The sequence below is a fragment of the Notechis scutatus genome, chromosome 1, assembly GCF_049901735.1.
Source record: "Notechis scutatus isolate UNSWTSFEM ecotype Mainland chromosome 1, rNotScu1.2, whole genome shotgun sequence".
NCBI classification, from domain to species: Eukaryota; Metazoa; Chordata; class Lepidosauria; order Squamata; family Elapidae; genus Notechis; species Notechis scutatus.
In genome coordinates, this window is record NC_142009.1 from 308,737,512 (window position 1) to 308,763,893 (window position 26,382).

Genomic DNA, 26,382 nt, shown 5'->3' on the forward strand with positions numbered 1-26,382 from the left:
AGTTTATTTCTAAAGATAGTTGGGAAGACTTGGCCTTACAAGAGCAGAATTTTTATTTCCTCTTTTTGCTTATGCTTATTTTACTTATTTGTCTTTATGTATTGGAACAGAAAATGAAATTCTATCAGAGATGGCCAAATGCAAATGAGAAAAAGAGCTACAAAGTCCTTCAGCAATAATTTTTTAACAAGCTCCAGATTGCTGGGGGCTCCATGGGTGCTGTCATCTCCTCAGCTAAAAATGCAGACAACATTTTAACTTTTTATATGCTGTGTGAAAAGCAGCCAATCTTTGTTATTCCTAACAGAAATTCCTTTGCAGGTTTTCCCTATAGAAAAAAAATCCAGCCTCTTTGCCCTTGTCTGAACTCTGCTCAAAGCATTCAAAGCTTTTTGCCCTTGTTATTTTACGACTTCCATGCATAATAAATTACACCAGAGGAAAAAAAGCAGGTCAAAAAATAGGCTGAACTAGATATTTTCTAGTCTTAAGTTTTAACTGTATTTGAACATAAGGCTGCATACAGTTTGTTTATATTCCACTTTTATTATTTTTACAAATAAGCCAGTGAATATCTCCAACACACCTTCCTCCTCTTCTTTCCCCCCATAACAACCCTGCGAGGTGGGATAGTCTCTATCAAGGTCAACTTTAGATATAAATATTGTTGCAGGTAGTAAGTATACTGGTTAGGGAAAGGTGTTTTTTTTTAAATATACCCATCTATACTCATCTTATTTCAAAGAGAAAGTATCAACTTATGACCACTTCTGAATTCAACTTGCATGAATTAACAGCAGGTCACTGAGTATTTTATTGTTATTATTCTACTTTATGTAAAAAATATATCTAGTCTTTTGAGAAATTAAAATCAGTTAACATATACAATAGATAGTAACATACAGATGAAACTTTCAAAATAGAAAAAAGATTCACACAGGAGTAAACCACTAACCAAATTGATGCAACATGCTAAATCAGTGATAGACCTTTAATGGCCAAGAGCCATACTTAACATTTTTATTTTTGCTGAAGGCCACAGAGTGGCTGGATTTACGTTCTGAGTGGAATTCAAGGATTTAATTTTTTTCTCAAACTGTGATTCAGTATCTGTTTCTCAGCTGAAAATGATGGGAAACTGTGGGGTCCAGAGGGAATGGGAACTCATGAGACATTAGTTATCTAATCTGTAGGAAAACAAAACAAAACAAAATGGGTTGCAGTTCAAGTCAATTTGTGTGAAACAGGCCACAGCCAAAATCTAGTAAATTTGCAAGTCTTAACTAAGATATTTGGGGGGAAATGTTATGGCTTTATACCTAATATCCTTATCAACACAATTTTCTGTGTTATATTAAAGCTTAACCCCTTGGCTGAGCTTTTACAATATACTAATCTAAAATGTAACTGGGTAGTTTTTAATTCAAGGACAATACAATCCATAGACACATTTCAGAATAAATATGTGTACAATTATGATGTAACTTAATGTAGAGATGAAAATCAGAAACCCAAATAATAATAGCATAAGAAAACAGTAGAAGCACCATAATAGCTACTCAGCAAAATCATGGTAAAAGGGAGGTAATGAATAGGGATATAAGCCAGCAAAAATATTTATTCCACTGGTTCTTAATTTTCTTTTAAAAATAAAAGTGAAGTTTTAATTCATCTTATTAAAATGTTATAATGTTGCCTTACTTGCTGCTGGTTTTTCTATGTTATGTAAATTGCTGTGGGGACCTAGTCAGGGCTGAAAAGCAGCATGAAACCCTTTAATAAATTATAATAGATCAGGCCATCTTGAAGTTGAAAATTCCACGTGATGGTTGCAGCCTGTGAAAAAGGAGAGAGCAATCAAGGTACATTATCGGACTCTTGGGACCAGGGCAACAACAGGAGCTTCAACAACAGTTACAAGAGGCAGGAATGAACACACACACAGCAGTCTTTCTCTTCATGATGCAAGCAACTTCACCTCCTAATTTTCAGACATAATTCCACTCTTAAAGCAAAGCTACAGGGGCTATTTCAGAGGTGGTATTCAGCAGGTTCTGACCAGTTCTGGAGAACTGGTAGCGGAAATTTTGAGTAGTTTGGAGAACTGGCAAATACCACCTCTGACTGGCCCCACCCCCATCTATTCTCTGCCTTCCGAGTCCCACCTGATCGGATGGGTCTTCTTTGGTTGCCGTGCCCAGGAGAAAGGATCTGGAAAGCAGGTTAGTGGAGTAGGGTGGGAATGGAGATTTTACAGTATCCTTTCCCTGCCACATTCACCAAGCCACGCCCACCAAACCACGCCCACAGAATTAGTAGTAAAAAAAAATATTGAATCCCACCACTGTTTTTGGTTCTGGAGTATGCCACTACATTCCTTTTCATGTGAACAAAAGAAAATCACAGTGAACAAAATGTGGATCACAGCATTTTGAAAAACATTGCTTAGTTAGTTACATGCATGCAATGATACTATAAATTGATTTTAATCAGTGGATAATAGACCAGGACTTAATCCAAAATATCTATGTTGCTCTTGAGTCTTGGAGCCTAATATAAATTTTTAAAAAGAACAATGTTTCTGTAATTTGAGCAGAACAGATGCTGAAATTCCTCTTCTGCTCAATTATTAAAGTCTTCATTGCTGCTGGCAGAAGATAGTAGTGAAAAAGCCATTGATTTCCAGAAAAAGCCAACCAGTGCTTAGAGTGTGTGCATTTGCCAGGGTTTTAAGGACTTTAAAGGTCCCCGACTCTCATTCTGTTGCCTCAACTTACGGGTTGCTTCAATTGGATCATGCAACCTCTAGATTTTCCTAGGGTGTTTTTTTTTAATTACACTCTGCTTGTATAATTGTAAACAAAATATTTTGCAAAAACACCACCAGTATTTAGTGCTCTTTTATTCAGAAGAAATTAAATCTCCAACAATATCTCTGGAACTTATTCAAGGTACCATAGAGTGAATATGTATAAGTTTGCAATTTTTAAGTTATGACAGGAACTCTATTCCTTTAAACATCAGAGAAATTCAACCAATGCAGTTTTTCTTGTCATTGCTCCTTAGAGCAGGTAAAAACTGGACTATGGCTAATCTGCACTGCACTTCGTTAAGAAGCTAGAATTTGACTAGAAATAGCGAGAGACCACAGAAGGAAAAAAGGAAGGAGAAACTTCAAACCCTCCATTCGTATAGCTCCCTAAATGGCTTGATGACACTCAAGGAACAGCTTCCCTTATGCTATATAAGAACATGAAATATGCAGCTTCATTAATTTAAATAGAGCAACAAATTAATAAAAGTTTGTAGAACTAGTTCTTGGTCCAAAATGTAGACCAGGATAGGGCATTATATGTTGTCAACAACTCCAATGAATCATTTCATGTGTTGCAACAAACGTTCTCTAAAATGCAAGCTAGCTGATGAGATTACAGCTACATTCATCGCCAAAGTCTTCTGCAGAGTCAGGGCCAAAAGCTTTAGCTAAAGAGCTCCCTAAGTGACCTTGGAGTACTTTCTCTAATCATTGCTTAATTAATCTGGATTTGCACAACATGCAAAAGACCTACTGGGGTCACAGCCATACATAGCCACATTACACCGTAGTCAACGTGTTATGTGAATTCAGAAAATAAGGTTTAATTGATTAAACTGTTAAGTATGGGTAAACGTATCATGGGAACACAGCATATGAGAAGCGTGCATACACACACCAGATTTGGTCTGTGTTAAATTAAGAGTCCAACTTGATGGGCATACTAAGATGAAAAATATAGAATACCAACTGAATACTCAAGTTCTCTGTCATTAATAGAAACCTGTATGAAAAAAAAAGGACAATGAATATTTGAATGGAAGATGTGTTGAATTAAAATACCTCCTTTCTTATTCAAGCAGCAGGCAGAAATGCCAGTAGAGGTTAATGGATGTCATCATCCATTAATGCATTCTCAGACACGAAAAAGTGTATACGTTGTTTTTCAGCTCATGATAGAGCAGCTAAGCTACTGTGCAGACTCTCCTCCATTAAGGGGGTGGGTGGGGAATCCAGTAATAGCCACTCTTCTATTGACTCTTAACTCTTCACTTCAAGAATGTTGAGGTCTGTAAAAAGTACAGACCAAGCTGAAGAATTTTCCCACAACTTTTCTTTCATCAAAGGAACACAAATAGATCCTATCTCATTAGTGTAGGTCCCGCCATGATAATTTCCTTTAATTCCAGCCTTAAAGGCCTAGTTTTATCTTAAATTACATTAATTTTATACTGAAGTAAAGCATTGTGCTCCTGGACCTTTCCTTTTGTGTGTTTGTTTGTCCATAAATTATTGATGCCTCTGACCAGTTACAACTCAGTTTGTGCTCTCTAATGCATTTCTTCTCTTTTACTAGTGATTTTGAAAGTACAGGTAGTCCTCAACATACAACAGTTCATTTAGCGGCCATTCGAAGTTACAACTTCACTGAAAAAAGTGACTTATCACCATTTTTCACTTATGACCATTGTCGCATCCCCATGGTCATGTGATTTACATTCAGATGCTTGACAACTAACTCACATTGATGATGGTTGCAGTGTGCCAGAGTCATGTGATCTTGCAACCTTCTGACAAGCAAATCAATGGCAAAGACAGCTTCACATAACAACTTCAGTGATTCACTTAACAAACATGGCAAAAAAAAATCATAAAATAGGGGAAAACTCACTCAACACATTTCTTAACATAAATTTTTGGCTCAATTGTGGTCGTAAGTTGCGGGCTACCTTAACTTGTGTCCTTAACTTATAATAAATACTTCCTACTATTTATTCCATGCAAATAATTCTTCACCAGCTTAATGTCTGGCTGTGAAATTGTTTTTAAAAGTTCAAGGCCTACCATGTGGAGGATGTAAATTATTAATGGTTCTAAGCAGTAGTAATTTTGTATTTGGAATAGTTGAATGTACCTTTTCTGGTGGGCTGTTGTCCAAGAGTGATGGCTACAGGCCTTAAGTACACCCAGAACACATTCTTGGGATTTCAAGCCAAACCTCCCTCATAGCCGTCACCATCAGAATAAATAATTCACAATATGCCTTCTAAATATAACCTTAGATCAGGGGAATCAAACTCATGTCGTCACAGCAGCATCACATGATGTATTGGGATTTCCCCCCTGCCCACCCTTTTCTAAACCAGATGTGGGCTTGGCCAGCGTGTGATGCATCCAGCCCATGGGCCGGAAGTTTGACAGCCCTGCCTTAGATCATCCTTTCTTCACCATGTAGCCACAATAAAAATGTCACAATGCACACAAGGTTTTCTTGTTAGACACATCTTGTTAAGACATATAGGCTGCAGCTATATGTCTAATAATCTGCATATGTCTAAATAATCTGCAGCTGATTTGAGACACAAAAAACAAGTTCAAAGCAAAGTAACTACGCTTTTACTTAGTGTGGAATGAGAATTTTAATAGAAATGAGGAACTAAACCCTGGCTACTCCCTCTCACATCTTTTTCCCAATTTTTTTTCTTTAAACATATCCGAATGCAGCTTCAAAGAAAGTAGACAGTAGTTGTATTCGCATAACATGTTTAGTTATGGTTAACTTAAAATTGATAGACTAGGTGGCTGTGTTAATCACAGAGTCAACTTATTCTCCTAAAATCTTCTCTCTTTCTCTCTAATAGCAGAGTTACCAACTCTTTTTTTAAATTCAAATTGCAAGAGAAGAAAATATATAATCATCCTGTTCATTTAGGATATAAATGGCTGGGAAACATTTAAAGGATCCTCAGATGTAACTATTGTGTGAAAAAAGCTACAGCAATTGTTTAAATTCAAGCCTTTTATTCTGCTCCATAAAACACAAGGAACAAAATAGGATGATTGGAGGAAAAAATAAAAAAGAGGCAAGCTTCCAACAGTCAGAATTTGGGCAGTCAATTGTTAGCAAATAAAAGTGATGTCTCATTTAAAGTCTGCCTTACAGCTATCAAATATAGCACCCCTTCGATCTAAGGTTTTGACATTGAATGTACACACCAGCATTTTAAATACACTAATGCTTTAGCTACAATTCACTGTGCAGTTATGTAATTTTAGAGTCTGGCTTCAATAATTTGATACTGGCACTTTTAAAATAGAGCAGGTAAATTTATTGGTGAGGCTGTGTTGCTCATACAGTAATTTGTCAAATGGGGACTTGACTCGGAGTACCCAGAGTAATGTTCTAGTGGCACCCTTGTGAATGCACAGGCAACTTTGTCCTTGAGATCATGAACAGATATAAGGATCTGCCTACTTTCTCTTGCATCAGCCCATCCCCGTTTCCCCTGTGGATTAATTACCACTGTTGTTATTTGATTCAAGCACAGTGTGATGCTGACCACTATATTTGAGGAGTTTGTTGAGAAATGATACTTCCACCATCTCAGAAATTTGTAAGCAACAGCTCTGGAGGAGAAGGTAAGCATTATACACTATCATGGCTACGATTTTAAACACCGTGTGGAGTTACCTAGTAGAGAGGCCCAACATAAAGCAAAAAGCAAACACTGAAGCTTCATAAGTAATTGTTGCAAATATTTCCAGGATGTAGATCAGGAAAGCAGAAGACAATTTACTCTAGGGCCATGCTAGGAGTGTCCCCAGTGGCTTAATTATAAATGCTACAAAGCATTATGGGAAAAGCAGCTTACACTTCTGAAATGTTGCGAAAGAATCTAACAGTCTATCCAATATTGCCCCTGAATGTTAATGGATTTAAGACATGCCTCTGCATAGAAAGAATGTCACAGCTTCGGGGACATGAACCTAACACATTTAATTGTGTCACATGAATGCACAATTTGTCCTCAGATGTTGACAGACTTCCCAGCATCCCTCATTATTAGCCATGCTGGGTGGAATTGTTAGGAGCCATGGTAAAGTTACACCAGGAGAGCTGCATATGTTATGAAATCATGCTGAAGTTAAATTTCTGAGACCAAGGAATATTATGGTGAAGGTCTGGGTACAAAAATAGCAAAATGATTTCCATTTGAGCATTTTCCTTATACTTGTCAAATGGCCAGTGATAATACAGCTTATTTTAAAACAAATTATTAGCCAACTTTAAGGAGGTCAACTTTTTTTCAATTTTCTTCATGCATTTATTATTTAGTAGGTGCATGTAGTAGGTGGAATTTTCTGAAGTTATTTTAGCAAGTGGAACTTTTTCTGTCAGAAAGGGAAAAAGCATCTGATTCATATCCACATGTCAGGATGTTGTGAAATCACAGACATAGATCTAATTTAAAAAAATACCTACATGGTGACAGCCATTGCCAACTTTTCCACCAACTCCTCTAGGTGTGATATGCAAAAATAAAAAATCAGAAAAAGCCATAAACACATAAAAATGCAAGACAACGAAGGCCTACCATAGTGCTACAAACAGCAATTGAAAACTTACTAGGCTTATAAGTATCCTAGATCTGTAATATCATATACTCTTGAATAGCATGCTAAACTCTTGTCTCTTAAGGTTTTCTGCTCCTTAACAGTAATGGGCCACAATTCAATAGCAAAAATACAATTTTCATCATGGCAATTCTCTTCTACAGGTAAGGAAAACATTTCTGTTTATGAAGTTGTTAAATTGAACCTGGGAAATGAAGGAATTATCAACTATCATCTCCAACTATCAACCATCATTTCCAAACCACTAAGAAAACACATGACCAATAAATTATACACTATTCATGTATATTATTTTATATGGTTTATTAGGTGGATTTTCTTTAATGAGTGTTGAATTTAACTGTACACAAGAGTCCTTGGGAAATATGACAGTATAACAATATAGCACGCAACTAAATTAAATAGATAAGATTTAGTTCCCAGGCTGCCACCCTCTTATTTATTTGTAAGCTAACTTCAGCCTAAAGCCGATAAAAGCTGAGTATGCTGCAATCATGTAAGAATGTAATATCTGAAGATGTAAAACAAATTATGAGTTTTTTGTCAGGATGCTTTCTTTTATTATAAGCATATTAAAGCTCTTGTAAGAAGAATACGTTGTAATTTTCCCTGACCGTTTGGAGGCTTTTTTTCAAAAGGGGGTTCACTGTCAGTTCTTCTCCGTCTCTGTTATTTCATCATTAAAATGCAATGGCTTTGATGATAAAAGGAGTTATTTTTCACAAAGATGATGGGATCTGTGGCAATCAGAAGACAGAGAAAGATTCATCCATATATTCTGCATAAATCAGATGGCAGGAATCAGTTTTAGAATGATAACGACTGTTTTTTATTGGCTTAGTTCCCAACAATAAAACCCCTTTTTAGAAAACAAAGTATGTGCAGAATCTTTACACTGAATTGCTGGGTGAACTAAGAGCTATTCTTCAAAATATTTCCCAACCCTTATGCCAAGAGTCAGCTAAAAACTCTCTTTAACTGGCTGAAAAAACATAGAGCAACATTATAGGAGCAAAGTAATAATTTTGCATCGACAAAGCTGTTCTTATGTTTGTCGTGTTAATTTTGTTTACACTATGTGTAAACTTGCTCTGTGAAGAGCATTTTACATTGCTTTGGAGCTATTTCTTGGCAAACTCCATACACTAATGAAAAAGAATTCACTACCATATAAAGTATACATCAGAGTCATGCCCGCCCCTTTCTTCTTTCTGGAGCTTGTTTAGCTTGTTCCTCAATCATGACTCAAGGCTGCAGTCCTACACACATTGCTAGGGAACTGGGATAGCAGAGAAAGTCAAATTGTAATTCTACACTGTACATATTAACCTGGCGTGTCATCCTTGTGAATCCTGTGATTCTCCACCTACAAAAATCTACTTTCTCTTAATTTCAGTCCTCATCTCAGCAACACAGAGGGCAACATGGAGGTGACCATAGATAGACCTTTACCTTACTGTGCTGTGAGAATTACACCTAAGCAATGTAAGAAAGCCATTTGAAAAAAAATCCAAATTTAAAATAATAATCAGACAGCACATTCCATTGAAGAAAGTAGGGCTTACTGTATTTTCAAGGAAACACATCTGATTTAAAACGTATAACTATTGGGTAGGTAACAGTTTCAGTCATTGACACATAATAAGAAAGTGATGGGAGGATATTCTGCAGTATGTATGCACCCAGATTAAGTAGGTATAGGAATATATGCAATCTCAAAACCAGGAACATATATCACAGATTAATACTGTAATCGCATTACAGTGAAGGTAAAGGAGAAATGAAATGCCAGTTTTAATCAATGCAAGCCTTCCTTGACAGAGCTGATCTTGCAAAAACAATGCCGTGGTTCGCAGTGTATTCACGAAAGGAACCGATTTTATTAGCGCAATCCTACACTCTACTCAGAAGTCCCTTCCAATTCAAAGGGAGGTTTAGTCCCAGATAAGCAGGGATGGAGCTGTCGCCTAAACGCGACAAGGAGACGCTCGTGTAAGAGTGAATTTGCGACTCTGGTTATTTAAAATAGCGACAACAAATACCACTCAGTGATGCACCGATTGCACCACACAACTAACGGGAAGCCAGGGGCAGAGGCGACAGGACGCGAACTGCATCACCGCGAAAGGAAGCAAAAGCACTCCAACGAAGCTGGAAACGGGGAAGAGCTTCCTCCCGCTCACGACCGGCTATGGAAGGGAGGGGAGGAGCAACGTCATAGGCTGCGACGAGCAAGAGAGAGGAAGTACTGAAAACACGTGTCTGCACCGGCCGAGGCTGTGCTCTGCTCTTGAGCTGATGCTTCTTGCCTGAATGCAAGTAGGGAGTCGGAAAGGTAAGAGTGAAGTGAGATTAAAGCAAACGGCTGTTTAAGGAGTCGGGGCCGAGAAACGACACCAAGTACTGCACTTTGGTTGCCTCTTTGCAAGAGAGGCCACTCCATTCGCTACTCTGGAACCTTCTTTTGAGTGGACATGCTTTAAACTTTATAAAGGGAAACCTTTACAATCTCCAAAGGTCTCCAAAGGAAAGCAGAGCTCCTGCGATTTCATTAATTTTAAAGAACGGGATGTCAGCAGAGGTAAAATCGTGAGCACAAACGATGGTCTGATAACAACACAGAAGTGTTACCTTGGGCCTGTTTTTCCCTTCCTGCTCCAGAAGCATCTCCTATAGAAAAGGTAAATAGGGACTACTCGTTTGTAGGTCACAAGTGCAAAACAGGCTGAAAAAAGGAACATGAAACGTGAAAGTGTAGATTAAAAAAAAGAGGTGGATAAAATATGAAAATCCCATGCTTTCTTTCAGTCTGGGGTTTTAAAAATGTCTTTTAGTTTTTACAACTTCTATATATTAATTACATATTAAAACTGCACATGTAGAAAGTTGTACCTGGTGTGTTGAAATTCTCAAACAACATATGTTGTAGTTGCTTCTATCTAACACCTAGTTGTCCAACCTTTTGGTTTGCCTGGACCATACTGAGTGAAGAGGAATTGTCTTGAGCTGCATATAAATATAAATATAATTAATGCATATAAATAATTCTTTTTTAGTTCTTTTTAAAATTTGTTATCTTATGGGGCTACATTACTAACTGTTCAGGGCTGCATGCAATCTATATACGTTGTGGGCCGGACATACCTGATCTAACAGTTTCTCCTTAAAAAACTCAGTTTATTGGTATTCCAAAACAAGTCATGTTCCAATATAGCAGTTGGTTTCAAACAAATACTGTTTAGAATTCAGTTTGGAAAGTTAGCAAAGCAGTTTTTCCAGTTGTCGTAGAGACATTGAAAGAACTCTTATGATAGAGGAAAGAAGTTTTAATGACTTCATGAATTATTACTGCACAATCTTTGTGGACTGCTATCTGGTTCATCAGATGCACAGAGTGTAGTGCTGAAATAGGAATATTATATATAGACACAGCAGAAGAAGACAAATGCCAGACAATTTTATGCATGGCTTAGCTACTGCTAATGCTATAAAGATGAGTCTAGCTATTTCATCTGCTATAAATGGTATGTTCTCTTTTGGAGAACAAAAAGGAGAAAAAGGATCTTTAGCAAGGTTAATTGATTGATTGATTATGTGCCACCACCAACACCAGTTGGTGTTGACTCTTAAGGACAACATAAATATATTTCCTCCATGACAATCTGTTCCTAACCTGGTCCTTCAAGTCTTTCAGCAGTATAACTGATTCCATCCACCTTCTCCTAGATGTCCTCTTTTCTTTCATTCCACATTTCCTAGCATTATTAACCTTTTTCCATAGAGCTAGGTCTTTACATAATGTTTCTAAAGTAAGTTCATTTAGCCTGGCCATTTGGGCTTCAAGTGAGAACTGTGATTTGTTTTTATGATCAATTGTTTGTTTTCGTATTTTTATTCTTAGATGTTTTCTCCACCACAAAAGATAAGTGCAAATGCTCTTTCTATCCTGTTTCTTCCATGTCCAATTTTTCCTTCTGTAATGTGTCATACCATTACTTGCACAATTCTGATCTTTGTACATACATCATGGCAAATTAAATATATTTTCCATGACCTTCAAGAACTGCTCTAGCAAGTACTGGTCTGTAGTATATTTCTTTACTCCTTGTTCCTTTAGTATAGAACAGGCCTATCAAACTGGCAGCCCACAGGCTGGATCAATCACTTGCAGGCCACACCCACCCCGGCTCCACAAAGGCAAAAAAAACACCGCAATATATCATGATCCGGTCTGTGATGCGATTGAGTTTGACTCCTGTTGTGTAGATCGATCCTAAAAGGCAGAAGCTGTGTACCATTTCAATATCTTCACTGTCAATTCTAAGGTCTGTTTTCTTTAGGTTGGCCTTTTATATGTAATCTTAGTCCCATCAGCATAACACATAGACTATAGATGTTTCTTCCTCCAATTTCAAAACTATGTTAATCTTTTTCCAATCCAGTTTCCCTTTATATATGTTCAGCAAACTATTGTACAATGTCCTTAATTTCTAAGAGGATGGTTCATTTTCTTCTACAGTGAATCAAGGGTTGGGTTGGTTGGTTGGTTTCTGCATTTTGCCTCATTTTAAGCTTTTAGTTTTATCTCTCGATAAAATGCCATATAATTCTGAGGGTGTGCACCATGATAAATTTGAAAGACATTGATGTCTGAATTTTTTCCAAATATAATTGTATTTCATTAGACTAATGGGATTCTCTTTCTGACATTTTTTTCTTTCCTGGCACTGTATAGAATCTTTAGAAAGAGGAAATAATCCAGGAATCACTGTTCTATTTTCAGTGATATTGTTCTTTAAGGTACTGCAAGGTACATTATATCCTACCATTGCCATTGTCTCTTTCTCTTTAAAAAAATGTTCTTGTTCATGTTGTTTAGTAGCTGGCAAATTACTTTTTTTTCCTCCCACTTGTTTCAATGCCAAGAAAAGCTTCATTGGCTTTATAGCTGTGTTCAAGAAGTTCTTAGTAGCATAACAACAAAGCCTTTTTAAAAAATGGCAATCTTTTAATACAAAACCTCCTCATTCAAAGAATGCTTTCATGCTACCTACCAATTAGTCTTGTACTATTGTTTACTTTTTTCTCATTTTTTAAAAATTTCCATTAGCATGTAAAATCAGAACATAAGTTAACAAAGTCAGAATGCAGATTCATAGTCTTGCATTAGCTTTCCAACTCTAAACTGCATTTGGCTGTAATTCTGATTAGTCTCGTGTTGGAAATACAACTCTACTTATGAGAGTACTCCTGTCCCTATCTACAAAGATCAAATGTATGGCGAGTGTAATTTAATTTGTAGGGGGGTGCATTAGCGCACCAACATGCCTACCGTCCCTGTCCTATTGTTTCTTTTATTTTTCTTATACGTATCCATGTATTCATAACTATGTTTTTACTTATACCTATTATCTTGTAAGCAATTGACAAACCAAATAAAATAAATAAATAAATAATAAAAAATAATGATTACAAGATTAAGCATAGGAGCCTCATGAAATTATGACTTAATTTTGATGGTCAGCAGTTACGTGCTGAGATAAAAGATCTAATGGTGATGCTGGTATAAGAGCTAAAAGGACTTTTTGTCAAGTAATTGCAATGCTCCAAACCCTTTGGAATAGACATGGTGATTTGCAAGGTACAGCGTCCGTCCAGTTAAACATAACACTCTTGCATTATTAATCCTCCTTCTCCTTCTATTAAAATTTTATAATAGTGTCATGTGGCTGAGATATTTACCATGTAACTGAAAATGAATAAATAAACACAAATAATTTTTGCTACATCCTATAGTGTGTTTTTTAAAAAGCTTGTTAAAATTCAGAATGTACTCTTCTCCAATTTTCATGTGTATCTGAAGCAGCAGCTTCTCCTTAAGTCTCCCTAATCAGAGTAGGTAACTTGAGATCCTCCGCACCACGCTTATGTGACCTTCTTAACCATTTTTGCAACATTTTCAGCCACTTCCATTTGCAGTTATTGAAAATGAGTTGCACTCTAACCAGTTTGAGGTGAGAAATATGCTCCAATGAAAAAAGAAAAAAAAAAGTTCCCCAGCAAAGTAAATTCAGATTCTGCCACATGATGTTTGGTATGGTCCCATTCGCTCCGAGTACAGTTCTTGTCCCTCCTTCTCCCAAATGTTAAACCATCTTCCTGTATGAATGTATGCTGGGTGTCAAGAATCTTGTTCAGAATTGCCAGACTTTGTAGGATAGTTGAAAGATCCTTTGTAGGATAGTTTATGTTCAAGTCTTTTCTTAGGAATTTGCTATTTTAGGGAACCAGTTTGCAAGGTGTTAGACTGGAGAATGGAGGACAGGACAATTATCTAAAATAACTATTCATAGAAACCTGATTCACATGTAAAGAAGAACTTGGATTTAAATATGCATTCCACAGATACAGATAATCAGAGTTGGAAGGGACCTTGTAGGTCATGTAGTCCAACCCACCACCCAAGCGGGAGACCCTACACCATTTCTGACAAATGGCAGTCCAATCTCTTCTTGAAGGTTTCAAGTGATGGCGCTCCCACAGCTTCCGAGGGCAAGCTGTTCCATTGGTTGATTGTTCTCACTGTCAGAAAGTTTCTCCTTATTTCCAGGTTAAATCTCTCCTTGTTCAGTTTCCATCCATTATTCCTTGTCTGGCCTACAGGAGCTTTAGAAAATAGCTTGACCCCTTCCTCTTTGTGGGAGCCCCTCAAATATTGGAAGACTGCTATCATGTCTCCCCTGGTCCTTCTCTTTACTAGACTAGCCAAGCCCAGTTCCTGCAACCGTTCGTTGTATGTTTTAGCCTCCAGTCCCCTAATCATCCTGGTCGCTCTTCTCTGTACTTTTTCTAGAGCCTCAACATCTTTTTGATAATGTGGTGACCAAAACTGGATGCAGTATTCTAGGTGTGGTCTTACTAAGGCTTTATAGAGTGGTATTAGTACTTCCCTTGATCTTGACTGTATCCCTCTGTTAATACAATTTAGGATTGCATTAGCTTTTTTGGCGGCTGCTGCACCTGCTGGCTCATATTTAGCTGGTTGTCCACTAAGACTCCAAGATCCCTCTCACAGTTACTGCTATTGAGCCTGGTCTCACCCAGTCTATATGTGTACTTTTGGTTTTTCTTGCCTAAGTGTTTACTTTTCTCTATATTGAATTTCATTTTATTAGATATGGCCCAGTGTTCTAGTCTGTCAAGATCCATCTGGATCTTGAGCCTATCTTCTTGGGTGTTAGCTATTCCTGCCAGCTTAGTATCATCTGCAAATTTGGTAAGTTCCCCTTCTATTCCCTCATCTAAGTCGTTAATGAAGATATTGAAGAGTACTGGGCCTAAGACAGACTTTGGACTCCCCAAATATGATATAATTATCAATATTAGATAGCCTGCTAAAGACTGCTGCATTTTGTGCCAAGTTCTTACAGTGGAAAAGACTGAATTTTGGACTTCTTCATAATATCAAACTAAACTTGAACCACTCCAGCTGTTAGATTACTGATTTCTCCTGTGAATTGCTTGTGTGAAAGGGCTATTTAGGATTGTAGGACAATCAGTCCTCTCTAGTGAGGACTTCCTCACTAAAGGAAGTCTTCCTCACTAGTGAGGACTAAAGGACTTCCTTTAGTTTACTGGAAGGAAACTGAGTGACTGAAATACCCCCCACCCCCTGCCTTTAAGAGAGAGAAAAAAGATTGTTTATATTTATTCCTTCTGATTTTTATTTTATACTTATTGTTGTGTCTTGTCCAATGGTGTTCTCTAGATGCTCTGGACTATAATCCACATTCCTGGTTTTTATTCATTCTTTGGGGTACTAATAGGACTTATACACCAAAATATCTGGAGGAAAGCAGGAATTAGAGCTACAATAGATGGCAGGTGACAGCAAGAAAGGACAACAAGAATTGAAGTTGTGCAAAAGGGGTTTCCTGCTTCATTTCTATCCTGTCTTTTTTTGTACTGTAGTAATGAATGTATGTTCATGGGTTTCCAAAGTGAACTCCCTGACAAGCATCGAGCAAGCACAGCCTGCTTAGCTTCAGGAATGAAGCTATATCAGGTTGCCTTTAGATCATGATTTGAACTATGGAATGATGCTTTATTTGAGTTGGAGATGGGGAACTTAAATGAGAAAGAGTAGTTGCGAAGAAGAAATAAGATTGATAGGCTAACATAAGGAGAAGCAAGGAGAGATTCTCAAGTATGTTTGTTTCCTTTTTTCCTTAGCTGCAAATAACCTGCCAGTGACAACATTATCGTGATGAGTTTTATTGAATATGGAGATATGATAAAAGAAGGGGACACGGCAGTTGTCTTCTTGGGACATGAATCAATGTTTCCAGTGAAGGTGCAACATGGTGGTAAAACTCAGACTAAGTATGGTGTTATTAGACACTCAACTGACCTCATTGGAAAGAAGTATGGTTCCAAGGTGACCTGCAGCAAAGGAGGCTGGGTGTACATCCTGTATCCGACCCCAGAGTTATGGACTTTGAACTTACGCCACAGAACTCAAATCCTATATTCAACGGATATCTCTTTAATCACCATGATGCTTGAGTTGAAACCAGGAAGTATAGTGTGTGAATCAGGTAATGGAACATGGCATTCTGCAATGTTGTTGTTTCTTTTTGTTCTTTTCAATCAACTGTTTCTGGTACAAATGACAATTGTTTATTTTTATGTATTCAATTTGGATACTGTCCAAATGACTGGCAGGGCATGTTCCCCAAAATAAAGAGCAAGATAAAAAAAAAACCTACAACAAAGTAGATGGGAGCAAAATACAAAAATAAGTACAAGAAGGCAACTCATGCAGTACTCCCAAAGGTGCTTTTCAAAAGACAACTGGACTTTTTTTGTTTTTGTTTTCCTTGAAAACATTTCACTTCTCATCAAAGAAGCTTCTTCAAGAAACCAAAAAAAAACCAAGAAACTCCTGTTGTCTTTTTAAAAAAACACCCTTGGAATAACCATGACCTGGATGATTGAGAGTTTTCACAGACAAGCAACCCAGATAACAAACCAAAACAAAAAATGATCACAGATGGAGGAGTCCCGTGCAACCTACCTCAAGTATGCCCGCTTTGCCAGATTGTCCTGGATTCCTATCTGGATTCCTATCTGGGGCAGTCCCTCAGATAGCCAAGCCCAACCATATACAGAAACATATTGGCAACCAGTACAAGTTAGAAAGCAGCGGTGCAATATGGGCAAGCTGAGGCAAAGAGTGAATGGTAGCTAGGGCCAAAAGGATATTTCATAGCTCCTTTCCTATATTAGTCAGCCCTCCAGCCACTTACACCTATGTCACCTCACTGCTCAGCTACTGCAGTATACTCTCTATGGAGCTGCTCTTAAAGACCACCCAGAAGCTCCAACTGGTCCAGAATAATATAAAGTCCACATTCTGGATAGAGAGGACCATTGGTTTGAAAGAGGCCATTGATGTTAATACTGAGTAGCCCTCTCAGCACCATCTCTGTTCTGTCTACAACACAGTTCTTTCAGCAATTCCAAGAAAATTCCACCCCCATTTACACTCTTACAAGTGATCCTGAGGGCACAGATAAATCCCCCCAAATGGCTTCAAGAGCTCTCAGGGAGAATGCATGGATGACTGCAAAGAAATATGATCCTTTGAAACACCCCTCCCCCCAATCTTATCAGAACTAATCCTTCTATTGCCCCCACCATCCTGCCAGAACCGATGAATAGGAATGAGAATAAAATGAATTTTCCTTCTTGGATGAGAAGGAAAATGTCTTCTTCCTCCTCAAGGAAAAAAAACAACCCAGTTGCCTTTTTAAAAAGCACCTTTGAGATTGTGCTGGATTGATTCTGTTCTGTTTTGAGTGGATGATTCCACTATGGGGTGATCCAGAGCTTGATCCTCTCTATTTTAACCTTTACCTGAAATTTCTAGAAGAGAGTATGGATTGCAGGATCACTAAGTTCATAATATCCAGTTATATTCCTGCACCCAGGGGAGGTGCAGGAGATATGGTCGAAGTCTTGATCTGAAGTCTAGGTCGAGAAAACAAGCTTGTGCTTAATCCCTGAAATAGAAAATAGCTGGCTGTTTAGAAGCTGACTGACCCCCTCCCCCCCGGATAATTCCAAACTGAGCTGTGTACCTCCTGAAAAAGCAAGTTCAGAATCTGGCTTCTTCCTAGAATAATAAATGGGAACCACGACCGTAAGAGGTTTGTCTCAGAATTGGCGGCTGCAGCAGCTATACACTCCCAGAATTTTGGGAGCACATAATATCCTGTATATTGTTGTCACCTCATGTCGGGGCTATAATAAGTACCTCTAATTAGGCTGTCTTGAAGACCATTCAGAAACTTCAACTGGTACAAAATGCAGCAGCTTCCTTGGAAATGGATGAGCACTGTTAGAATCACATACTATTCTGGAGGAGATGCAATGATTATCAGTTTGCTTCTGGCTGCTATTCAAGATGCTAGATATAATTATAACAACCTAAATAACTTGGGATCTGGGTAACTTGTAAGGTACCCAGTAATTCCAGCAGAGAGGCACCCTAAGAACCCCCACCTTAGTAGAAGGCACCCAGAAATGAACATTCTTTGGTAGGATTCTTTGGATCAGCTTGCTACGTAAAATGGCCACAGACCTTAAAAAATGGCAGTTTTTTAAGGAGTACAAAATAATTAAAACATTGATTTTTTGCAGATCTTTTGGGGACTGAAAGATTTGATATTTAAAGAAGGAGGGAGGTTTTCCACAGGTTTTCAAGTGAGGAGAATGCTGTGTGGAATATAGGATTATTCAACATTTATGGATGCTGCTAGTAAATGTATGTATGTATGTATGGATGGATGGATGGATGGATGGATGGATGGTATTTAGGTTTGTTCAGGTATTTTCCCACGTCTTAATAGTTGTGCTTTTAACGTTATAGCGATGTTTTGGCAGAATTTTAAAAGCACAACTATTAAAAGACGTGGGAAAATACCCGAACAAACCTAAATACCATACATATAAATACCCGTGAAAATATAAGAAAATGTATGTATGTATGTGTATGTATGTCTGACTCACAGATGAACACAGTACAGAAGCCTGATGATGGCAGATGAGATTCTGCCGAAACGTTGCTACAACTTTAAAAGCACAACTATAATGATGTGGGAAAATACCCAAACAAAGCTGAATACCATACATGTGGGAAAATACCCGAACAAAGCTGAATACCATACATGTAAGTACCCGCGAAAACTTAAGAAAACAAATATATGTATGTATGTATGTATGTAGGTCTAGTTGTGTTTGGGTCTTTTCCCGTGTAAGATTAAGAGTATCTTCGTGATGTTTCGGCGAGGTCCCACTCGCCATCCTCAGGCTGGTGCTTTCGGCTTTGTGCCAGTGCAAGTATATGTATATGTATATATAAATATAAATACATATATTATTTTAGGGATTAATCATACACTGCTCAAAAAAATAAAGGGAACACTTAAACAACACAATGTAACCCCAAGTCAATCACACTTCTGTGAAATCAAACTGTCCACTTAGGTAGCAACACTCATTGATAATCAATTTCACATGCTGTTGTGCAAATGGAATAGACAACAGGTGGAAATGCATAGGCAATTAGCAAGACATCCCCAATAAAGGAGTGGTTCTGCAGGTGGTGACCACAGACCACTTCTCAGTTCCTATGCTTTCTGGCTGATGGTTTGGTCACTTTTGAATGCTGGCAGTGCTTTAACTCTAGTGGTAGCATGAGATGGAGTCTTCAACCCACACAAGTGTCTCAGGTAGTGGAGCTCATCCAGGATGGCACATCAATGTGAGCTGTGGCAAGAAGGTTTGCTGTGTCTGTCAGCCTAGTGTCCAGAGCATGGAGGTGCTACCAGGAGACAGGCCAGTACATCAAGAGACATGGAGGAGGCCATAGGAGGGCAACAACCCAGCATCAGGACCACTACCTCTGCCTTTGTGCAAGGAGGGACAGGAGGAACACTGCCAGAGCCCTGCAAAATGACCTCCAGCGGGCCACAAATGTGCATGTGGCTGCTCAAACGGTCAGAAACAGACTTCATGAGAGTGGTATGAGGGCCCGACGTCCACAGGTGGGGGTTGTGCTTACAGCCCAACACTAGAATGCTAGTGTTAGACCAATGCTAGATCTCATGTGGCTGGAGTGTGTCAGCAGTTCCTGCAAGACGAAGGCATTGATGCTATGGACTGGCCTGCCCGTTCCCCAGACTTGAATCCAATTGAGCACATCTGGGACATCATGTCTCGCTCCATCCACCAACGCCATGTTGTACCACAGACTGTCCAGGAGTTGGGGGATGCTTTAGTTCAGGTGTGGGAGGAGATCCCTCAGGAGACCATCCGCCACCTCATCAGGAGCATGCCCAGGCGTTGTACAGAGGTCATACAGGCATGTGGAGGCCACACACACTACTGAGCCTCATTTTGACTTTAAGGACATTACATCAAAGTTGGATCAGCCTGTTGCATTTTTTTCCACTTTAATTTTGAGTGTAACTCCAAATCCAGACCTCCATGGGTTGCTAAATTTGATTTCCATTGATAATTTTTTTGTGATTTTGTTGTCAGCACATTCAACTATGTAATGAACAAAGTATTTAATAAGAATATTTCATTCATTCAGCTCTAGGGTGTCTTATTTTTGTGTTCCCTTTATTTTTTGAGCAGTGTATATATATATATATAATAAAATTTATGTTCTATTAGTTTGGGTAAAGAGTTTAGATTTGTAAGACTGAAGTGGTTTAGAAGTCTCAACAATAAATAAATAAAACACTGGATATAACAATTCTTATATGAGGAAGTACTGTATAGGAATGCATTTTCAAAAGGTTTGAAATCATTGAAAACATTGAAAAAATGGAATCATCAATCGTGCACATAGGCCTATGATGCTAAAATAGTCCTGGCCTGGATAAGTCAACCAAATTTCCAAGAAACCCCCTTTCTATGATTTTGTTGTGTGCTGTAATGCTAGGGCCTACCCTAGCCAAGTCTTTACTGTAATTTTAGTAGAAGGACATGTATAAATTTTGGGTGAAAGTAATGCAGTTGCATAATCTTGGCAGGCTTCTGATATGATGGTATCTTTCTTGGACTGCACTAGTACCATCTGTAGCTGTGCTTCCTTATTTGGCAGGATGTTTCGCTTTCTCTCCCCCACTCTGTGGGAAACTTCTTGACTGGTAAACGGTTTCTGGATTGAATACCCTCTGATATACTAACTTTGAAACTAGGAAACCCTATGAAATTTTGCCATGCTCATTTCATTAGTTTCCCTGCCTGAGGTTAGTTTGAGAAATTCAAGATGGCAGATTTAATCTCATGTCTTCTAAGTAGCTACTTTATTAAAACTTGAATAAATAAAGATTCCCTTTAGAGAAGCAAACAGGAAGCATCTGTGGGTGGAAAAGGGAATTGTTTCTTTTTCCATGTGTCACAAGAACTTACTACAAGTATTAGGGCCAGCTTCCTAAGTAAAGCACTTCTCTATATCTGCAACAAAAAGCAGCCTCAGCTTCTTCCCCTTTTCTGAGGTCTTCATAAGTATGCGTGTCAGAGGATCTTTCTGTCGAGATTATTGTCCCGGTGGAAGGATTTGTAGCCATGTATATGAAACAGTACAAAATCTCAGCCTCCTTGAAATAGATGCACTCAGCCTTGAAATGGCTGGTTCACCCTGGGAATCTAGCAAGGTGCTTTTCTTATTCAAAGAATCTGCCACAGAGCAAATAAGTTTCTCCCTTTATATGTTTATATGCATAGGCTAGTGCTTTTTTTATAGGTTCTATACATTTTACAGATTTATTTGCAAGCAAGGTTTAGGATTTGTTAGCCAAAAAAGGTTTTGATTTTTTGACCAGTCAAAATTGTTACTAAATTGCTGACTAAAACTATTTGGAATTTCCTTCATTCTCTGGACTTTAAATGGTTCCATTCCAGCATCCTGTTGAATGACTGAAAATGGTGTTTTGAATTGAGATCTTGTTTAACTGGTGAAGTGTTTGCTAAGACTACGAGCAGCATTAGGGGAGAAAAATGTTTGGAGCAAGGAATATATCCAATCATTTTCATGATGCTTATTTGAACCTCTTTCAATATCTCTGAATTTTTCTTAAAGTGCAGTGTCTAGAATTGAACTCACTGCTCAATCTGAATAGAAGTAGTAATTCCAATTATGTGTTTAATATTTTCCCCTTTCTATCTCATTTTAAAAAATGATAAAAAGATTTAAAATCTTTAGCAGTCTTCGAACTGAATCAAAACCTTTATTTAACTATGGAACCCCAGGACTTCATGTTGGATTTCTCTACACTAGACAGTAATTGACAGGCTTGTTGTAAACAAGATTGGCTTTAAAATTGAAGATTAAATATCCAGGGATCACATTGACAAATATGAATTGTATGTTGTTTCAGAATAACTGTACTAAGGTATGGAATGATATTAAACAAGATTTATTAAACAAATTGCAGCTATCGTTGGATAGAGTTTTAGTAATTAAGATAGATATTTTATCTATGTTTTCTTAATTCTTAAGATAAATATACTGGTTTTCCTTCTAGATTTGATGGATAAATAGATTGAAAGGAAATATGGAATTTTGTTTCTTTACCTGACAACAGCAGTGAGACACTTGAATGCACATAGATGGAAGGACTTACAAATTCCTAGAGTGGAAGAACAGATGGTGAAGCTAGTGGAATTGGCTAAGATAGCAAAGCTGATTATTCTCATTAAAGAAAAGTCTTTGTCTAACTTGGTTTCTATTTGAAAACCACCATTAAAAACTTGAAAATCATTCTTGCTAGAAAATAGCAATAACACTTAGACTTGTATACCACTTTACAGTGCTTTACAGCCCTCTTTTTTAAAAAAAAAAAAAAAAAAACAAGTTTTATTAAAAATTTCAACAACAAACAAATCATTACATATTTAAATCTTTTCCTGTCTTTCTACAAAAATTTCCCCAATATTCTCATAAAACACAAACACAAACAAACATAAAAATCTTTTAGTAAAGTACCTTGGCCCCAGTTACCTCTCTTTGCATGGGCAGCGCATATCACTCTTCACAATTCTATCTTATTTAATCCATCTTAATTAAATCATTATATTTATATCTTTTGCCCATTCATTATCCCTCTATCTCTTCTTATAATAAAAAGAATTTCTCCTGAAATCACTAATCAGAGTATGATGCCTTTCTATCCTCCCCCTAAGTTAGTAAAATTAACATTCAACATAACAAATACCCAATTCGGTTCTGCTTGGTACATTCTATCCACCAAAAATGTTTAAATACATTGTATCCTCCTTTCCTTCAATATTTTATTACATTTTAAAAATCAATCATTATTAAAAACTTCAACATTTTAATTTCTTATTAAATCTTAAACCAATCTAATTTACTATTTCAAATATAAATGTTACAATACCATCTTCTGTACCTAGCAGAATCTTTCTTACAGAAGTTTATATTTCATCCTTTGTCCCTAAAAAAATTCCTCTTCTCCCATCCAATTTTAAAAATTTGAGGCTTTTCTCCTCCTTTCCCCTTTCTTTCTTCCCCCACCAAATCTTCCTACCCTCCCTTCTTCTTCTGACCTCTGCCTTGCTGGGATCCCTTCTCTGTTGTGTTCCCTTTTTCTCTTGTTTGCTATCATTATATTTACTTTGCATCATATTTTTCTCTTTCTCAAATGTTTTTTAGATCTTAAGTCCTTCATTTTCCTTGCTCTCTTCCTTCCTTCTTCCTTAGATAAGTTTTGGGATTCAATAAAGATGGCGTCTTCGTCTTTTCCTTGTTGTTGTTCTTCTGTTTCCATCTGTTCCATTGTCTGTTGGTAATTGACCAGCGCCATTTCTAGAAATAGAAAAGCTTTTTCCATACCATCTTTGCAGGCTGCTTTTGTTTGCTCATATTCATCCCTCAGGTCTTCAAAAGGGAAAGCCATTATAAATAAATCTTTTCTTTTCTTTATTCTTTATTTCTTTATTCCTCTTTCTTCTTACACCAACCAAATATTCTGAGAGAAAGGTAAAACAATCCCAAAACCACAATCCTCAATAAATCCAAGCAAGCCAAAATTCCCCCTTCCTCTTCCAGGGTGGTATCAAACAAATAAAAAAAGAGTCCAAATCTATATTTTAAAGCCTTATTAAAATTATGTTTCTGTCCTCAAATCTTCAAGGCATCTCCTTCAACAAGATCCAAATTTATATATTTTCTTTATCCTCTCCCTTCCGGCTTAATTCCGTCGGGAGGGAGAGTAAACTTTCCTTTCAGCACCTCAAAATAGCCGCTTTTTTTCTCTTGTGGAAAAAATCATCAAAAAACCATCTTTTCCAGGAATTAAATTAGATAAATCTCAAAGCCCTGGGTCGACCAAGAAGAACTTTCACTTTCAATAACTTTCTCTTCTTCCTCCTGCGCATACTTGCCCGGCTGCCGACTTCTTTGTGGCGGCCATTACGGACCGCCGCTGCACCGTCCTGGTAAAAGGGGGTTCTGCCGGCCAGGAGGGGGTCTGCAACACCCCAGACCCTTCCTCCGGATCCCCTTACCTTCAGCTACCCCTGCAGGGCAGCCTTGCTCCGCACCCGTCCGGATCGGAGCCCCAAACGGCTAGCGCGGCAGGATCGCGCAGCTTCGCGAATCCCTACCGCCGCGAAGCCGACAAACCGGAAACCCCGTGCTTTACAGCCCTCTTTAAGCAATTTACAGAGTCAGCATATTGCCCCCAACAATTTTGAGTGTTCATTTTACTCACCTCGGAAGGATGGAAGGCTGAGTCAACCTTGAGCCTGATGAGATTTGAACTACCAAATTGCAGGCAGCCAGCAGTCATCAGAAGTAGCCTGCAGTACTGCACACTAACCACTGCACCACCATTTCTGTAAAGAAAATGAAAATGTAATTTTGGATTTTGACTATTAGAACTGTTGATAATTATAGAAATACTGCATTATTGCTAGTTTTAGAGTAAGAGGTTAAAGTATTTTATATCTGTGCAGAAAAAAAGTTAAGTTATTTTTCTTTTTCCTGTTTTTCTTTCCTTTGGCACCCTTGATTTTTTTTTTCCTTAACCTCTCTTTTCCCTAACCCCCTTTTTTGCCTTTTTATCCTTTATTCTTTGCTGAGCCTTTTTTTTTAAAAAAAGAGATGGTTGATATAGTTCCATTTGGAATAAATCACTAGTGCAAGTATGCGTTTCTAAGTTTCTGCCAAGAACTTAGGACAGTGATTCTGACTTGAAACTACTGAGCTTAATTGACAGCTTGATGGACAGGATTTATAATCATATGTTATTAAAGCTTGCAGATGTTATGTTTGTTTTTGAACAGATTATGAGCAGATGAGAAAATGTGGTGCTCCAGCTGGTTGGATTTTGGATGCTTGTCTGACTTAAAACACTCAACCATATCACATGTCAAAGAGAGCAGACAGTTTTCTTGATAAAATACATCCATGTTTGAGATATGAGGAGTAACTCATTTACATTATTTCAGTAGGATGTAATATTACAATTTTGTGTGTTTGGTAAATGATAATCTACAGATGAAAATTCTGCTATTGGGTATTTTATTTTGTTATTGGTGAATTTTCAATCTTAAAAATGTCATACATTGAGATGAAAATCATGGGCTAATTCCCAAGATATTTTAATAAGAATGCTGCTCTGTGATCCATTAGTGGGAAATACTCTTGAGAGCCTGTGCTAGCGTGCTTCTTGTAGCTTTATGTAAAAGGTTGTGCAACATCTTGCACAAATGGAAACACCCCTAACTTTCTTTTGTTGTGGGGGATCTTGTAGTAAGAAAAGATAGTTTACATGTGGGCGAACACTTCTGGATTGAACATGTAGGATTTTAACCTTGACCCTATTTAACAAGAGAGAATAACTATAATCTCATGCATACATTCTAAGGAGAAAAATCCCATAATGTTTACAGATTTTTATTTCATTGTTGTTGTGGTTGCTGACACAGTCAGCCAGACTGGATCTGGCATTTTTGTCTTCTTAAGAACCAGGAATAGGCAGATCTTGTTAATAATATTAAGTGTATAATTGCTTTCTTTTGCCACATGATGTGGAATTGTATACAAATGATGGTCATATTTGTACTAAGTACAAACTTTTATTGAAAACAGAAACAGAGGATGAGTTAAAAGTTGTATGATAAAATGGGGGAAAATTGGCTATAATATATACAGTTAGACCAATGGGAAAATATGTGGAAGAAAGAGCTGAAATTTTTGCTGAATTATAACCTTAAAGATAATTTTTATAAAATAATGTATCACTGGTTTAGGATACTGGATAAAGTCTGAAATGCATGAGGAAATTTCAAATATTTGTTGGAAATGCAACCAAACAGAAGATATATTTGTTTTTCATCTCTGGTTTGTCTCTGCTGTCTGAGCTACTTCTGGCAAAGTTTCAATTTCTTTGCACTGGGTAGGCCTTTGCAGTTCTTCCACTTCTACTTCTGTGAATGCTTTTATTTCACATTATAAACTGATGTTGATCTGCTGGTTTGTATTATGGTCCAGATATCTCTTCTCATTGAAATTGATTTGTAATAACAAATCATTGTTTTAATTGTTGTTATTATGATTATTTACACAACAATGTGAAATCACAGCTGCCAGTTCTTTAGCTGGTGTTAGCCATCATATTTTCTCTTTCCAAAAACCTAGGATTTTGTAAAGTATCAGCATAGTATATATGCAGTCCCAACCTTTTTAATTGAAAAAATGAAAATTTTGAAATGAAAATTTTGTCAATATGTATATTTCCTAAGTGCCCAAATCTTGGGAGCTACCCAGAGATGGTTAAAAGATGGGAAGCTGTATAAATCATTTTAAATACATAAAACAAATCTTCTCA

General features: G+C 37.5%; 1 protein-coding gene across 4 annotated transcripts in view; it reads left to right on the forward strand.

Moving 5' to 3' along the window:
* Positions 1–9,397: 9,397 nt before the first annotated feature.
* The window catches only part of TRMT61A (tRNA methyltransferase 61A), a 59,503-nt gene continuing 42,518 nt past the window's right edge, over positions 9,398–26,382 (forward strand). The window contains exons 1-2 of one of the 4 annotated variants that reach the window (XM_026670082.2): positions 9,398–9,785; positions 15,683–16,047. In XM_026670082.2, coding sequence (XP_026525867.1) covers positions 15,717–16,047 — 331 coding nt within the window. In that variant the 5' untranslated portion in view covers positions 9,398–9,785; positions 15,683–15,716. Of the gene's footprint in view, positions 10,132–12,239; positions 12,261–15,682; positions 16,048–26,382 lie in introns of those variants that run through there. The other 3 variants (XM_087952236.1, XM_087952237.1, XM_087952238.1) reach the window with 3 other exon arrangements.